The sequence below is a fragment of the Contarinia nasturtii genome, unplaced genomic scaffold (genome assembly GCF_009176525.2).
Source record: "Contarinia nasturtii isolate CC-2019 unplaced genomic scaffold, AAFC_CNas_1.1 Cnas_scaffold_1037, whole genome shotgun sequence".
In the NCBI taxonomy this organism is placed as follows: domain Eukaryota; kingdom Metazoa; phylum Arthropoda; class Insecta; order Diptera; family Cecidomyiidae; genus Contarinia; species Contarinia nasturtii.
In genome coordinates, this window is record NW_022198383.1 from 1724707 (window position 1) to 1741148 (window position 16442).

Below are 16442 nucleotides of genomic sequence, written 5' to 3' on the forward strand. Positions count from 1 at the left end.
TGCACCAAGATATTTCGAAATGAAGCGGAACTTTTGTCCCATAAAACAAAATGTGTCCATGACCACCGTCAAACAGTTGAACCATTCAATTCACAGCAAAAATCCGAGAGCGATCTGCAACTAACAAATAGCATAAAGACTAATGACGAGAAACGTAAGGTTGAATGTAACATTTGTGGTAAAATATTACTCGCTGTATCTCTAGCACTTCACAAGAGGCTTAAACATTCTCCTCCAGGTACGAATTTTATTGAACAAATAACTCTTTGATAATTTAATTAAATGTCTACCTTTCAGGTACATATATTTGTCGAACATGTCACAAAGAATTGCCAAATGAGCAAGAATTGTTCAAACACCAAGCTGACTGTCGCCGTAAGAAGAGAACGAAGCTTCAATGCCATGATTGCGGCAAAATGTTTAGTAAATCAACAATTGCGCGACATATGCGAACAATGCATTCTCCTGAAGGTTGGATCCAATTCGAACTTACGTACATTTATTGACTAGTACTCTATTTCTACAGGCACACCTGTTTGTGACCGATGTGGTAAAATATTACCGAATAAAGACGAACTAGCTGAACACGTGCTGGAATGTCGTACGAAAATAAAGCAACGGACAAAAGAATTATATGCCTCTCGGATTGGTGAATTCAAGTGCAATATTTGTGGCAACGTCTATAATCTGCAACTGAAACTCGAACGCCACATCAAAAGGTGCCATCAGAAAAGAACGTCAGTTGCCTGTGATATTTGTGGTAAATTTGTAGCGAGCAAAACTTCGTTGCGACAACACAAAATAGTCAAGCACAGTGAGGAAGGCACACCAATTTGTAGACTTTGCAAAAAAGCATTTCCTACCGAACAGGAACTTTTGATTCATAAACCAGACTGTAAAAGAAAACGTAAATATGTAATTGAAATAGTTTGCGATGTTTGTGGCAAGACGCTTTATAGCAAGCCTGCGTTTGCTCATCATAAGATAACTTTTCACAGCGAAACACCAGTTTGCAATATCTGTTTAAAAGAATTTTCCAACCAGGACGAACTATCGAAACATAAAAAGTCATGCATTTTGATAAAAAAATACAAATGTCATTTATGCGGACAGATTAGATCAATTGCGTTCAAGAAAAAACACCTGAAATTTTGTCAAAATCGAAAATTCAAGGCGAAAAAAAAGGACAAACTTACATCATCTAAAAATAAATGAATTATTATTAATCTGACAGGTCTGATAATTACAAAAATATAATTGGATTGTCATATTTTGAATAAAATTTTAATAAATCGCCACCGTATTGTGTTTATTTTGAAGCGTTTTCTTTTCGTACTTTTCAGTATTATCTGAATTAGAAGGCCAAAGGGTCTACATTGAGCTACGATAGAGTTGAATGCTTTCGCACTAACTTATTATCAAAACATGTGTCCGGTGGGCGCTGGTATCGAAGATTTTTTGTTGAAGATTCAACGAATACGACATCTATTAAAAGACATAAAGATTTTTGTTACTAAAGAACACACTGACTCTGATTTTGTGTGTCCGTTTGTATTGCAAATTCTGCACTCAGTTGTCAACCGTAGCTGCTTGTGCAAAATTTATAACACATACGCATAAACAGAATCGAAGTCTCAGTACCAATACGTTTGCAATACAGCTATATAGTTCGCTAGAGCTGTGTCAACACAGCAGTAGTAACGAAAATCTTTATTGTCTTTAATAGGTGGCGTATTATTGAATTTTCAACAAATATTTCCATACAAAAAGTGCTTCACCAGCGCCCACCGCATGTGTCCAACGCTTATATGAAAATATAAAAGGATCGCTGAACTTTAAAATGAGTTTCGTGAGGCGATATTTAAATTATTTCATTGTGTGCTGAGATTTGTTTCAAAATGTTCAGCGATTCCTTAAAATTTTCTTTTTTTTTCTCACACATATTTTGATAATAAACATGTTTAATGAATCTACCCATATGTTACAAGCAGTTGGATTAGCAACATTTCGTTTTAAAAGTCAACTACTGATATCAATAAAACACGGGGTAAATTTGATTTACTAGTGTCAAAGTAATGGTATCAAAAACTGTATTTTAATTTTTAAAGTAACAAGGATATTATATTATTATTTCTTTTAGATGAGTCTTGCTAAAAAGTTGCTAAGCACCTCCTTTTTTAATTCAAAGGCTATTTCGCTTTCAATGTATAAACAAAAAATTCATGCAAATCCATCTACCATCAAGAAGTATGAAAAAAGTTAATGCAAATGCAGTCAACTTTATCATAGCGCAATGTAGACCCTTTGGCCTTCTAATTCAGATAATACTGAAAAAAAGGAAATGAAAATGCTTCAAAATAAATACAATATGGTGGTGATTTATTAAAATTTTATTAAAAATTATGACAATCGAAATATTTGTAATTATCGGACCTATCAGACTAATAATAATTTATGCCTAATATTGCATTTAACATCGTTGACATAAAAACTACTCTGTAGCTTTGCTGTGCATGGCTTTTTTATGTTTCCACATAGACATTCTGTGATAAAGCTTTCCGCATATATCGCATGTTACTTTGTCATTTCCATTCGCCTTGAATTCTGGATCATGGCAAAGTTTCAAGTGTTTTTTCTTGGACGCAATTGAAATAATCTTTCCGCATAAATGACATTCGTATTTCTTTTTCAAAATGCATGCCTTTTTATGTTTCGATAGTTCGTCCTCGTTGGGAAATTTTTTAAAACAAATATTACAAATTGGTGTTTCGCTGTGAAAAGTTATCTTATGATTGACAAACGAATGCTTACTATAAAGCGTCTTGCCACAAACATCGCAAGCTATTTCAACTACACATTTATGTTTTCTTTTGCAGTCTGGTTTATGAATCAAAAGTTCCTGTTCGGTCGGAAAGACTTTTTTGCAAAGCCTACAAATTGGCGTGCCTTTCTCACTGTGCTTGACTATTTTGTGTTGTCGCAACGAGGTTTTGCCTATCACAAATTTACCACAAATATCACATGCAATTGGCGGTGTTTTTTGATTCTGATGGCCCACTTTGATGTGGCGTTGTAGTGACGATTGTAAATTATAAATCTTGTCACAAATATCACACTTGAATTCACCAACTCGAGTGGCATATACTTCTTTTGACCGTTGCTTCTTTCTCATACGACATTCCGGCACGTGTTCCGCTAGTTCGTCTTCATTCGAAAATAATTTGCCGCACGATTTACAAACAGGGCTATCATTATGCAGGAGATTCACATGAAGTTTCAAAGATTTGCTGCACATCACTTTACTGCATATATGGCATGCCATTTTTGTGCTTTGCGTCCATTTTCGGTTCCTTCTTCTCGTAGTACATTCGGTGATATGTTTTGCGAGCTCATCATTGTTGCGACATTTTTTCACACTAAAGCGAGAGTAACTTTCAGTTTCTGAATGCGTGAGTTTTTTGTGGGTCAATATGGCACTGCGGTGCATGGACTTATTGCAGATGTCACACTTGCCTCGACTTAATTTATTGTACTTCCTTTTAACAATTCTGGTAAATTTAAGTTCTTTACTTTGCTCGTTGCTCGAATCATCTTGCATACAATCGGAATAGATTTTTACTTCAATTGGATCGTCTAGTGCAAAGTCTAGTGGCATTGGTTTGATTTCATTTGCAGAATCGATTTCGTTTCGGGGACAAAAAGAATCATTGTTCGACTCGTCTATCGTCTCCACATTTCCTGTTTCGAATGGATCGAATGGCTCTGATTTTATTCGCAACTCAGCGGTGCCGTTTGATTCTTTATTCATAGAAATGGTCTTCGACCAACCATCGTTGAACCTCTCACACGCAGTTATTTCAACATTCCCCTTGGTTCTAAATTCAGAATCACCACATTCTTCAGTTTGCCGTTCAATTTTCATATCACTCTTAATGCACGTCACGGTATTGTGTACAAACTGCCACCGATTCGCAGCAGTTTCTGATCACATTCCAAGCAAGTTTCTTGTGCAAAATGATTCAAAATATGGTCATCTTTTTGGACAGCGGTGTGGAATATTTGCGAACAAAATAAGCATTGATGAACTGGAAAATAAATGTTTATTAATTAGCGCGCTCATTATTACTAGGCTTTATGGGAAACCTACCTGCGTTCATTTTGGACATTGTTTTCCGTGATGATTTTTTATGGCTATTGAAATTTTCAAGTTGCTCTGTTTCCTCAGTCCGCAGTTCAATTATTTTATTTCCAAGCGTCAAACTTTTATTGTTTACATGTGAAATGTCAGAATCAAACTTAAGTACTCTTATCCGTTTTGCTAAATACTGAGCCTTTTTCCACTTTAAAAACGATGAAGAAGGGATTTACTTGATTTTGATATAGCATAACATTTTATTGAATCAAATTCAATTCAGAATCATATAATCACGTATCAGATTGTATCATTTTCAATATTTTTCTGTCTCTTCGATATCGAGCGCTTTTTCTTCAATAAACACTGTGTTTTGTGTCTCATTAGTTCTTCGTTGTTTGGAAATATTCTGGCGCACGTGGTACAAACTGCTGTGCCTGTTTGGGAAAGAAAAGAAATTAAGAATCAATTATATTTTCATTTTAAATTTGGAACTTCAAATTGGTCGAGGCTTTTACCTGGAGGACTATGTTTAATTCGCTTATGAGTTTTCAACGTTTTTTTGCTCAACATTTTTCCGCACTCATCACAAGCAATCGGTTCTTCTTTCTCGCGTTGAAGATCATGAATAGTTTTTACATGTCGAACAAGCGATGCTTTCAGGAAAAATCCCTTCTTACATACATGACATTCAAATTCGCCAGTTTTGTCGCATTCTTGTTGATGGTTCGCCAGTTCCTCTTCATTCGGAAATATTTTAACACAAAGTCTACATATGTGTGTGCCCGGTTCATGATGCTGCAATATTATATGCTTCTTCAAAGACTCGGCAAACATTAATTTGCCACAAATATGACAGGGAACTGGAACATTTTGTTCGCTTTTTCGTAATCCATTTGGATTGTGATGTTTCTGTTTATGTTTATAAACCGTTGCTCGTGAGCTATAGGTTTTCTTACATATTTCACACTCAAACACGCCTCTTTTGTTCCATTCCTGATTGCTTCGTCTTAACGAACACTCCGGTTTATGGGCCACCAGTTCATCTTCACCTTTGAACACTTTTGAACAGATTTTGCAGACAAATTCACCGGCAGAATTATGCGAAACTCTCATATGTCGTGGAATTGATAGGCTATTCATTACTTTGTTGCATATTTCGCAAGCAACTTGAGAATCATTGTCCGGATCGTGGCTCAGTTTTTGGTGTCTCTGCAATGAAGCTTTGAGATGATAAACCTTTTCGCAACCAGGAACGTCGCATTTGTATTCATCATCTTTGTTGGATTCAGTTAGTTTCAACATGCAAACCGATTGATGGTTCAACAGTTCTTCTTCACTTGGAAAAGATTTGGTGCAGATTGTACAAATCGGTGATTGATGTTTGACCTTTTTATGCCGTTTTAAAGCGTAAACATGAAGCCATTTGCCACATTCATCACATTTGGAACGATTCCGATTTTTTCGCTTCCTTCCGCTCAGTTTATCATATGATTTATCGCTAAAATCCAATTCGCTACATTCCAAAACACTTTGGCCTTCAATGATTTCAACTTGTACCGCCGAATCGATTGCAACGTCAAAATTAGTTCCTTCATTATCTATCAGCAGATCTGTTCTCATTAGATCGTATTCCCGTTCGTCATACGAATAAGGTTCCGGTTTGATTAGCACATTTTCAACGCAAATCGATTCGGTTGCTAGACAATCTTTCATATCATGTTGAGACTTAGTTGAACACATGGATTGATTAGTAACAGGGCATAGTGCAATTTCAGCCTCGCTTTTTATGTCAGCTCTAATACACGTTACAGCATTGTGCAGAGTATATAAATTTCTACCAATTCGAATTAAATGTTGATTGCATTCCGTGCATATTTCTTGAGCAAAATGTTCCAAAACATGGTCATCTTTTTCGAAGGCTGTGCCGAATGTTTGCGGACAGAACAGGCATTCGTGAACTGAAAGAAGCAGCGGTTATTTTTACAATCGCTTTTATGTGATCCAACTAAAATCTTACCGGCTTTTATTGCAGCCATTAATTCTTGAACTATTTAAGAAAAGTAAAATCGCTAAATTTATGAATGACTTCGGACTAAAGTGTCTATTTTCTATGAAAATAATCACACAAATGATGAAAAATAAGAAGATAAATATAGACCTGTCAAACATTGATTGTTTATACTCGAAATGTCAAAGTCAAATCTTAAGTATCTCATATTGACTTGTTGAATACATTCTGAAAGTAAAACGTTTTCTACATAACATTGTTTTTTTTGTTATTTATTAAAATCATTCAATTTACATATATTGAATAAAATTTGCCCAACTTTTCTACTGTGCCCGTTGTGTGTATTCTATACATCGATTTCGTCTTTTTCATTTTCTTTAACTCATCAGATATTAATTTCCGGTTCTCTCTTAATATTCATTTCTTCGATCAATGAGTAATCATTCTCTATTTGAGGATTTTTCTCGTGTCCAAATGGCTTTATGTATTCGTTTGCATTTACTTGTGTATTTTGTCCTTGTTGCGCATTGCCCGCAACTTCGTTACCACATTGGCTCTCCAACTTTTTTCTACGTTTGCAATTTTTAAAATGTATTTCCAATGCCGATCTTGACAACAGCAAGTAGTTACAGTATTTGCAATTGAATTTCGTACAGCTTGGGTCGTGCATTAGTCGCATATGCCTGCCAAGTTCAACTTTTTTATTGTATATCTTGCCACAAATAGAACAATCAACCAGAGTAACTTTCGATTTTTCGGGTTTGTTATACACAATAGCAATGCCATTACGTTCGATGTCTATCTTCCCTTTTTTCGTGCAATAGTTGTAATGTGTGTTTAGGGATGATTCGGACAAAAAAACTCGCCTACAATATTCACAATTGAATTTCGTACAGTATGCATCGTGATATAGTCTTGTATGTCTTTTAAGACCATTTCTATTAGGGAATGTCTTTTCACAAGCGCTGCACTTAATCCGATGTAAGTTTGTATTGGTTTGATTTATGGAATGGTCGTTGATAGCATTGGTGACATGAATTTGGTTCGCTTGGTTCGTTGCAAATACTGATCGACTTGTTTCATATATTTCACACGATGGAAGCCGGCTATTCGAATGTTGAACAAAATCATTTGATTCTTCGATAACCTCTAGTTCTTCGGCTTTGATTGTTACTTGTGAATCTATTGCATCAGCAACCTCTTCATAACACACACTATACGATTCCTGGTGACTATCAATCAGAACCAAAGATTGATTTGTTTGTGAACAAGTTTTATGATAACGTTCGGTTTTCAATTCTCTCTTGATGCATGTCACAGCATTGTGTAATGTGTATAAATTTCCGCCGATTCGCAGCAATTTTTGGTTACATTCCATGCAAGTTTCTTGGGCAAAATGCTCCAAAATATGATCATCTTTTTCGAAGTCTGCGCCGAATGTTTGCGGACAGAATAGGCACTCGTGAACTGAAAGAATCAGCGGTTATTTTTACATTGACTTTTATTCGACCAAAAAACTTACCGATTGCAGACATAATTTCTTTTATCACTGCGAAATTGATATATTTATCAACTAGTTTCGATCAAAGTGTCTCAAGATAGTAAGTCTTATGTTCAATTAAAATATTTAAACAAATGACGAAGATAAATAAAGAACTGTCAAACACCCTTGTGAAAAATTACTGACGTCAGTTAACTAATCTGGGACGTTTTTGGCTAAAGCCAACAAAGATTGAAGTTGTTTTAAGTTGATTCTGCTGATTTTTCAGTCAATCCTAGAAGAGAAAAATACAACTTAATTCAACTTCAATCGCAGTTGACTATATATACAAAAACGTCCCAAATTCGTCATCTGTTACATAGACGACCAAAGTCGACTGGGTCGACGACTTCAGTTAACAAAATTTAATTTCAGTCGATTTCAGCTAACCAGTCAGTCAGTCACTTTTTTTCCACACGGGAATGGTTTGTTTATATTTGAAATGTCAAAGGCTAAAGTACACCCAGTCGTTAAATACAATATGAAAGTAAAACGTTTTTGACGAAATTAGATTCAGTAAATTTATTTATAACATTTTATAACATATATTTTAAATAACAAACTTCAAACGTTGTATGAGAAAATTGTGATTAAGAAATAGTTCAACTTTTCATAGTTGTGGTACAGTTTTTGACGTTAGATCATATGTCGAGCCGAAACCGTAATCAAGTACAAAAAAGTCTTCAGTTTGACAGCGTGTGCACCTAACCAAAACAATTATGTAAAAATATGTTTTGAAAAATTCTGACATTGTTTAATCTTTTGAATCATGAATATCGTAAAAATTTTAGTGAACAAAAGGTTTTTATGTAATAAAAACGGTTTGTTTTGATCAATAAAATAATACAAAATAAAAAAAATTACTTACGATAATAATATTTTTCTTGTTAATACAGTAAATTTGGTCGGCAATCGAACATTATTCACTAAAGATTCGTTGGGAATAGCTGCTTACATTGCGAATCGTGAATTGGAGCACGAGTTCACCACAAAACCCGAAGAATTTAAAAAAGATTTTCTACGAAAAGTGGAGAAAGGTTTACCACTGAATCTTTTAATCGATAATTTAAAAAGATTTATACATGTGATAGGCAATGAACCGCAGGACATTGATTTATTGTGGCGAGCGTTGCGTATGTACAAATCAAAACATGATCAAATGCGTCGAAGGTCTGAACTTGAAGCGAAAAAATTGTATACATTCGGTCCGATAATAATGCGAGTATTGCACCATTTCAATTTAACGGAATATGCAATTAAGGTAAACCAATTACTGTGCTCACATTTATCTATTTCTCATTTTGTTTCGAATTAGTTTTTCGATGATGGTCACGTTACACAATTATTTGATCAATTGGTGACATATCAAATTTTATTAGATTTACTATACGATAATAGACAGTACGGTGACGTATTGCGTATATATCATGAGATTGAAAAACGGATTTTAGACCAAAACCGATACGTCTCGAATGAAATAAATGCCATTATTTTTGCAACTTACTTTAGACTGGTAGGTAGACTCTTCTTTTTCCATTCACCTTTCCTCCAACCATTTTCATTTCAAAATTATTTCGCAAATCATATAGAATACACCAATGCACAATCAACTTGCATATGATATGTACAAAAATCTAAAGGACCAAGGCACACACATAAAACAATATCGAAAAAGTATTGGACTAGTTGCTGCCATGCAACTTAGGCTTGAAAATCCTGATAAAAGTTTGGAAATTCTATCGATTTACGATGATACTGATGTTAATATTCGTTATGTGCGAATTCTATCACATGTCCACTTACACCAATTCGATGACGCATTCCGATTACTTGAAATGACAATAGCATCGCCCAAAGCTATTTTAATACCCGATCAACTGGTGAATATCACTCTCTCATTTTAGATACACAATCATAACAAATATTCAATTGTTTCTCTTTTTTATTTTACAGCTACAAAAAATCGAGGGAAAAATGAGAAAACTGCATGATGACAGAATTGATCGAGCATACAAATCGATATTCGATGAACTTAAACGAAAAAATCTGATATTTTACAAAGTAATTTTTTACTTTAATATTTGAATGGTTTGAATTTTTTTTCTCTATTTTTCATGTGTTTTTTTTTTTCTTGTTCAGAGATTGGATGATGTTCTGTGTGCTCGATTTCCAACAGCGATGGCACCATACAGACCAGTACCGGTAGTTGGCCTTTGAAGTTTCAAGCGGTCTTGGACGCATTGCTAGCTTGATTCTTACATTTTTTTTTTCATTTAATTTAACTATGTTACAATAGTTTGGCAATAATTGTTGTATGTAATTTGATTCACGTGTTTTGTTTTGTTTTAGAGTTGTAATTGTGAAACGCTTTAAGATGATTATGGAGCGAATGTTTATGGCAGAAAATTTTCTTACAAAATTCACATTCAAACTCTCCCTTTTTACGCCATCCTTTATTCTTTCTTTTCTCCCAACATTGCTGTTTATGCGTTGCCAATTCCTCCTCATTGGCACATATTTTGCTGCACATTTTACAAACCGGTGTACCTGTCAATGAAATTCAAACATTATTTCAAATATTTCTTATCTATCTTAAATTTTCATACCAGACTCGCTATGCTTAACACGCTTATGTGTTGGAATCGCCGTGATTACCAATAGTTTTCCACAGATATCACACGGAAATTTGGTAAGTTGTCTTTGTCGCGTTGGACATATTGGTTTATGGTTTTGGAGTTCTTCGTCGTTCGGAAATATCTTCGCACATAATTTACAAACGAACGCTTCAGCACCACTATGATTGATCACTTTATGTCGGGCCATTGTTGATTTGTTTAAAACCTTTCCACAAATATTACAGGGAATTTTTCTACTGGCTTTTTTAAGACACTCGGTTTTATGGGACAATAATGCCGCTTCATTTGGAGATTTTTTACCACAAAGTTTACAAACGTATGTTGATGCATCAGAATGAAAAACTGCCCTATGTCGATAAATTGCATCACTTCCCATTATTTTGCCACAAATATTGCAAGGAATTTGAGTCTTTTTCTGATATTCTGGATTATGCATAAAATTTATGTGCTGTTTAACGCATTTTTTTGATGACAACACTTTTTTACAAATATCACATTCGAAGTGACCTTTTTCGATTGGCTTTCGTTTCAACAGACATACAGATCGATGCAGCGACAACTCCCCTTCGTTGGAAAATATTTTACCACATCGTTTACAGACAGGTGTTCCTGTAGAAATACAGTATTAATTAATTACACAAGTTCGAATTAGATCCAACTGTACCTTCAGGCGAATGAAATGCTCGCTTATGTCGTGCAATTGTTGATTTATTAAACATTTTGCCGCAATCATTACATCGAACCTTTTTTCTCGTCTTGCTCAGACAATCAGCATGGTGTTTCGACAATTCTTGCTCGTTCGGTAATTCTTTGTAACAAATTCGACAAATATATGAACCTGAAAGGTAGACGTTCAATAAAATTATGATAGTATGATTTATTCAATAAAATACATACCCGGAGGAGCATGTTGAGTCTTTTTGTGAAGTACTAGAGATGTGGTCAATAATATTTTTCCGCAAATTTCACAGCTACTCTTGCGATTACGTTTATTTTCTTCGATACTATTTATTGACTGTTCCTCGTTCTGGGGTTTTATTTCTGAGTCCGATTGTGTGCTTTCGAAACCATGTTCATATTCACCAACGACTTCAATCAGATGCCTTGGTTTGATTTCAATTTCCCAATCACAATCATTTGTTACATTCTGTTGCTCATATTCATTGTTTGGTTCCACTTTTACTTGTAACTCATCGGTACAAATCGATTCTTTAATCATAGAAAAGGTCGTTGACCAGTCTTCATTATCACTTGCAGCGGTGGTTACATCATCTTCGGTCTCAGTTTTGTATCCCGAATAATTGACAGACGGCAATGGGGTTGCAGTGCGTGGTTCAATTTTCAATTCAGTCTTAATGCATGTTACGGCACTGTGAAGAGTATACAAATTACTGCCAATTCGTATTAAATTTTGGTCACATTCGGCGCAAGTTTCTTGTGCAAAATGCTCCAAAACATGATCGTCTTTTTCGGCCGCGGTGCCGAATGTTTGCGGACAAAATAGGCATTGATGAACTGCGAAAATTGAAGATTAATCAACACATGCACATACATTTTACTTTTGGAAGCTCTTACCTGCATTCATAACTGCTTCGATTCGTAATCAAACAATTTTACTTACTACTTTTTGCCTGGTGAACTTTTATTATACAAATGCCTTAATTTTCTAGTGTCAATTTTGTTATTATTGTTTACCTATTTGAAATGTCAAACTCTTCAAAGTACTATGCACTAAGTACTGAAGTCAGAGTATTAAATTCCGACACAGGTTTTTTTTTCTCTTTTCATTTTAATAAAATACTCGATAAAATAAGTAAATTATTTTTAAAATTTATTAGATTCATTCAATACGAATATGTGTATGATTATATTTTTAAAAATGTTTCTAGAGGCAAAGTTGAGGCATTTGTTATTAATGTTCGTTTATATTTAGGTGTTCAACTCTATCGGCTATCATTTTTTTGTTCGTTTGAAAAATCATTGGCAATTTCCAAGACTGTATAAAGTACAATTATTTTGTATAATCTCATGAATGGCTTGTCTCTTTTCGGACACCTTTTGTTACAGTGGCTGCGAGCGATAAATCGATTATCATTCGATATTTCTTTTGAAAAATTTAAAAAATGTCTTTTCTAATTATCGATTTTTCTTTTTAATTCGACACTCCAATTTGTGCTGCGAAAGTTCATTCTCATTTGTAAACACTTTACGGCAAATTGTACAAATAGGTGTGCCTGAAAAAAAAAAAATGAAAGAAAATCATTCGAATTAGACAAACTATTCGCAAAAATTGAAATTTGTCTGCGTTCTTACCGGGGGCTGCATGTTTCAGTTTTTTATGATTTGAAATCGACTTGAAAGACATTACTTGGCCGCATATATCACAACTGACTTCATTCACTTTGTTAAATTCATGCTTACATTCGCGCCGATGTTTCGACAATTTATCTTTGCTGCAAAATAATTTGCCACAATTTTTGCATAGATGAGCACCCGGCCCACCGTGCACGGCCCTTTTATGTTTTACGATAAGTTCGCTGGTCATGACTTCACCGCAAACTTCACACGCAACAATAACATTTTTCTGAACACCTGGATTATGATTCAACATAAAATTCGGGTCATGGCACATGAAATGTCTGTGAAAGGCCAATGTGGATCGTGTTGCTTTTTCACTTCCATCTGATTCGCCAATTTTATGCCATTTTTTTGTTTTCTTTCGAGTTCGACACTCTGTCTTGTGTTGCCATAGTTCGTCTTCGTTGGGGAAAATTTTGCGACAATTTCGACAAATGTGCGTACCTACGAGATGTAATTTTGATTAAAACAGTTAAAATCAATGAGTAATTTAATTGAAAACGTACCTGGTGCCGTGTGTTTCAGTTTCTTATGATTTGAAATGGACTTGAAAGACATTGCCTGTCCACAAATATCGCATTCGGCTCTATCACTTTCGTTGCAACTCTTTCGTGCGCTATTCTTTTTCGATTGTTGTTCATTATTGTCATGTGTGTTGCTGCTTAAATACCGTTGCATACTATCCAAATAACTATCGTCTTCAATTATATCCACTTGAAGCATTGGCTTTGATTCGGTATCATTACTGATTTCATGACTTATTGCAAATTCATTGTTAATTGGCACGCCCCGTTGTTCATATTGTTTAAATAGTTCCGGCCTAGTTTGTACACCATCGACGCAAATCGTTTTTTCGAATGTTGAAAAATTCGCCGGGTAACAGACACTGTTCAGGGTATACTGAGTTCCGGGCTTGTGCATTGGTTGATTGACATGACGTGATGCATTGTGGTGTCCCGGTGCTCTCATATTCACATTCTTAACGCACGTCACTGCATTGTGTAGTGTGTACCAATTGCTTCCGATTCGAATCAATTTTTGATTGCAATCCGTGCATGTCTCTTGAGCAAAATGCACCAAAATGTGATCGTCCTTCTCGGTGGCACTGCCAAATGTTTGTGGACAAAATAAACACTGGTGAACTGAAAATTTGAAGTTGAATCATTTCACAGTCACTTTGAAGTGAACAAACTTTTATAACCGAGTTATTTGATTCCATCAGACACTCACCTGCATGGATTGCAGCCATTATTTCTTATTAAATATTTGTTTCGGGCAAAATATCAATGAAATTCGTAGTTTTTCCACTTTTGACTAGCCTTTTAAATGCTTTTTTTGTGTCAAATTTTAATTATTGTTGACAGTCAAGCTGTCAATTTGATTCTAAAGTAAACCAAATTACTTTGACAAAGTATATTGTTGAATACAACTTTTTTTGAATGCCAGAGAAATAAAGGACATCATTTACAGAATAGAAAAATCGGAAAAATATTCTCGACTTTTCTAACTTTTATTTAGTACATTTTTGCTGGAGCAAAAATAAAATTTGATTTTTTAAATATTTTTTTAGTTTTTCAAGCGAAATTGGATTTTTATTCCAAAACAAATCAATGACAAAGCCAATCAAGGTTAGAGCGAGTCTGAAAGTGTCTTCAATCTTAGTTTATTATAAGATTTTGTAATGATGAGTCCCGAAATGTACGAAATGATTCTCCAAATTAGTTATTGATGTAATAAGTTAGTATGTTTCTCAAGCGAAGATTTCAATTGGAATGTTATTTTGCACGTCACACATTCATATTTGCCAATTTTAAAGCTTTCATTATTACTCCGTTTCCACAAACACAGCGATTTATGTGTTAAAAACTCTTCTTCGCTCGAAAAAACTCTTGCACAAAATTTACAAGCATGTTTTCCAATCGTAATGTGTACAATTCTCTTATGTTTCGACAATGATTCTTTTCTCATCACTTTGCCGCATATTTCGCACGGAACCGGGGCGCTCTTCTTATAACCTGGATCGTGATGTTTTTGAATGTGCTTCTTCAGAGATGCCCTCAGGACATAGACCTTTCTACAAATGGTGCATTCAAATGCGCCCGACTTATCACAGACTTCTTGCTTATGCTTCGTTAGCTGTTCTGCGTTGGCAAATGTTTTGCAACAGAGCGTACAAGCTGGTGTCGCTGAGAGACGGCAAACAAATATTAAACGTTTCATCATGTAATCTTTCATTTTAAATAGTTCTTACCTGGATCGCGATGGACGATGCGCTTATGTTTCGATATTGTATCGATTCTCATCAGTTTGCCGCATAGATCACATTGCGCTGGCACCGTTTTTATCTTTTGTTCTGGATCATGATAGTATCTCATATGGGCCCGAATCGAGCCTTTTGATTTGAAAATAGTCTTACATGTATCGCAATGGAATTCCCCCCTTTTGTTACGTTCCAGATTTCTCTTTCGTTCCTCGCAAATGGGTTTGTGGATCACGAATTCGGTTTCGGTGGGAAAATGTTTTGTGCAAGTTTTACATACCGTTCCCTTTTCATTGTGCATTACTCGTTTATGCCGTTTTATCGACTCTTTTGACATGAATTTTCCACACAAATCGCAAGGAACCATAGCGTTTCTCTTATTTGCGACATTTTCTTGCTTGAGATTTGTGAGCTCTTTTTCATCTTTCAAGCATGCACTTTTTTTGGGCCTTCCTGTTTTCTTGTTTGACCTGCTATTCGAATCTACCGGCTCAACATGTTTTGCGACTGGCTCCGTCGGAAAACATTCAGTGAGTGTATTTGTTCGGGCTTTTGCTTCGAATGACTCACGTTTGATTTGCATTTCTTGAGTGCACATTGTTTCGCCGTATGTTGAAAAAGCCTCCGTGTAATCACCATCATCATCACTATGGCTATTTGTGTCCCACTGACTTTCACTTTTCTCCATAGATTCATCGAGAAGGGGTGATGTCATCTCTATTTTCATCTCGACCTTAACACAGGTCACGGCATTGTGGATTGTGTACAAATTGCCCCCGATTTGAATCAAATTTTGATTGCATTCGGTACATGTTTTATGTGCAAAATGATTCAAAATATGGTCATCCTTTTCAACGGCACTGGCGAATGTTTGCGGACAGAAAAGACACTGGTGTACTGAAAAGCTGAGAGTTAATTAACGCAGTCACTGTCATTTGACTTCAAAGAAAGTAGTCTTACCTGCATTGATTGCAGTCATTTTATTAGATAAGGTTTTTATAGAGAAATATAGAAATTAATATACCATTTGGAATATCCAATTCAATTGGTTTATTTTCAAGTGTCAAACTTCGATTGTTTACGTTTGAAACGTCACACTGAAATCAAAAGTACTGAAGTCGGAAATACTTTAGACATATTTGAATTAAATCCCTTTTTTAAACAACATAAGTAAAAATAAGATTAAATCATTTTTTTTAAATTTATTTCATTATTTCATCTTTTTTTTTATTATTTCACACTGCGATGACAGAAAATTACATCTTTAGAAGTGTTTTCATATTTTTCATGAGTTTTAATTTTATGTCTTCTGAACTCTGTAGAATAAGCAAATGTTTGCAATCATTTTATGGAATTAACCGCAGTTTTTATTCATTAATTACGCTTTTCTCATACAACTAAACTAAACAAGTGAAACAAAATATATTTTTTTTATCAATGCATTCTTTTTATTTGAAATTCTTGAAAATTTTCAATTTGACCAATTTTGCAATATGAATTTAAAA

At 34.8% G+C, this 16442-nt stretch overlaps 6 protein-coding genes across 7 annotated transcripts; 1 reads left to right on the forward strand and 5 right to left on the reverse strand.

Annotated features, from left to right (window-relative positions):
* Nucleotides 1-3934: 3934 nt before the first annotated feature.
* Nucleotides 3935-6290, reverse strand: LOC116344442 (zinc finger protein 62-like). Its single transcript, XM_031772992.1, has 4 exons — nt 6153-6290; nt 4651-6093; nt 4148-4569; nt 3935-4085 (listed from the first exon to the last, which is right to left on the reverse strand). Exons 1-3 carry the CDS (start codon nt 6169-6171, stop codon nt 4433-4435), a joined length of 1599 nt encoding a protein of 532 aa, XP_031628852.1. The 5' UTR covers nt 6172-6290; the 3' UTR covers nt 3935-4085; nt 4148-4432.
* Nucleotides 6291-6394: 104 nt separating this feature from the next.
* LOC116344454 (zinc finger protein 816-like) lies at nt 6395-8103 on the reverse strand. The gene is made up of 2 exons (XM_031773005.1): nt 7666-8103; nt 6395-7610 (listed from the first exon to the last, which is right to left on the reverse strand). The coding sequence occupies exons 1-2, from the start codon at nt 7676-7678 to the stop codon at nt 6529-6531; spliced, it is 1095 nt and encodes a 364-aa protein (XP_031628865.1). The 5' UTR covers nt 7679-8103; the 3' UTR covers nt 6395-6528.
* A 265-nt stretch (nt 8104-8368) lies between these two features.
* LOC116344455 (pentatricopeptide repeat-containing protein 2, mitochondrial-like) lies at nt 8369-10008 on the forward strand. 2 transcript variants are annotated; one of them, XM_031773006.1, is made up of 6 exons: nt 8369-8504; nt 8580-8944; nt 8999-9196; nt 9273-9563; nt 9637-9744; nt 9823-10008. In XM_031773006.1, the coding sequence occupies exons 1-6, from the start codon at nt 8453-8455 to the stop codon at nt 9898-9900; spliced, it is 1092 nt and encodes a 363-aa protein (XP_031628866.1). In that variant the 5' UTR covers nt 8369-8452; the 3' UTR covers nt 9901-10008. The 2 variants fall into 2 exon arrangements, with proteins under 2 accessions (XP_031628866.1, XP_031628867.1); XM_031773007.1 differs by having other exon boundaries at nt 8407-8492.
* On the reverse strand, nt 9944-12070 carry LOC116344441 (zinc finger protein 880-like). Its single transcript, XM_031772991.1, has 5 exons — nt 11895-12070; nt 11217-11834; nt 10984-11157; nt 10290-10928; nt 9944-10230 (listed from the first exon to the last, which is right to left on the reverse strand). The coding sequence occupies exons 1-5, from the start codon at nt 11902-11904 to the stop codon at nt 10010-10012; spliced, it is 1662 nt and encodes a 553-aa protein (XP_031628851.1). The 5' UTR covers nt 11905-12070; the 3' UTR covers nt 9944-10009.
* Nucleotides 12071-12129: 59 nt separating this feature from the next.
* On the reverse strand, nt 12130-14043 carry LOC116344448 (zinc finger imprinted 3-like). The gene is made up of 4 exons (XM_031772998.1): nt 13908-14043; nt 13184-13819; nt 12633-13121; nt 12130-12553 (listed from the first exon to the last, which is right to left on the reverse strand). Exons 1-4 carry the CDS (start codon nt 13924-13926, stop codon nt 12456-12458), a joined length of 1242 nt encoding a protein of 413 aa, XP_031628858.1. The 5' UTR covers nt 13927-14043; the 3' UTR covers nt 12130-12455.
* A 257-nt stretch (nt 14044-14300) lies between these two features.
* LOC116344136 (zinc finger protein 62 homolog) lies at nt 14301-15996 on the reverse strand. Its single transcript, XM_031772555.1, has 3 exons — nt 15898-15996; nt 14929-15834; nt 14301-14863 (listed from the first exon to the last, which is right to left on the reverse strand). Exons 1-3 carry the CDS (start codon nt 15914-15916, stop codon nt 14400-14402), a joined length of 1389 nt encoding a protein of 462 aa, XP_031628415.1. The 5' UTR covers nt 15917-15996; the 3' UTR covers nt 14301-14399.
* Between the last annotated feature and the right edge of the window lie 446 nt (nt 15997-16442).

What these genes read in the sequence shown, in the direction of transcription:
- LOC116344455 (XM_031773006.1), top strand. Translation starts at nt 8,453, where the DNA reads ATGAATATCGTAAAAATTTTAGTGAACAAAAGGTTTTTATGTAATAAA. An exon ending in GTTTTTATGTAATAAAAACG is followed by an intron (nt 8,505 to 8,579) that starts GTTTGTTTTGAT and finishes TTGTTAATACAG; the next exon opens with TAAATTTGGTCGGCAATCGA. An exon ending in TTGCAACTTACTTTAGACTG is followed by an intron (nt 9,197 to 9,272) that starts GTAGGTAGACTC and finishes CAAATCATATAG; the next exon opens with AATACACCAATGCACAATCA.
- LOC116344136 (XM_031772555.1), bottom strand. An exon ending in CATCGTCCATCGCGATCCAG is followed by an intron (nt 14,864 to 14,928) that starts GTAAGAACTATT and finishes GCCGTCTCTCAG; the next exon opens with CGACACCAGCTTGTACGCTC.
- LOC116344448 (XM_031772998.1), bottom strand. An exon ending in ACTGAAACACACGGCACCAG is followed by an intron (nt 13,122 to 13,183) that starts GTACGTTTTCAA and finishes TACATCTCGTAG; the next exon opens with GTACGCACATTTGTCGAAAT. An exon ending in ACTGAAACATGCAGCCCCCG is followed by an intron (nt 12,554 to 12,632) that starts GTAAGAACGCAG and finishes TTTTTTTTTCAG; the next exon opens with GCACACCTATTTGTACAATT.
- LOC116344442 (XM_031772992.1), bottom strand. An exon ending in AATTAAACATAGTCCTCCAG is followed by an intron (nt 4,570 to 4,650) that starts GTAAAAGCCTCG and finishes TTTCCCAAACAG; the next exon opens with GCACAGCAGTTTGTACCACG.
- LOC116344441 (XM_031772991.1), bottom strand. An exon ending in GACTCAACATGCTCCTCCGG is followed by an intron (nt 11,158 to 11,216) that starts GTATGTATTTTA and finishes TCTACCTTTCAG; the next exon opens with GTTCATATATTTGTCGAATT. An exon ending in TGTTAAGCATAGCGAGTCTG is followed by an intron (nt 10,231 to 10,289) that starts GTATGAAAATTT and finishes TTTCATTGACAG; the next exon opens with GTACACCGGTTTGTAAAATG.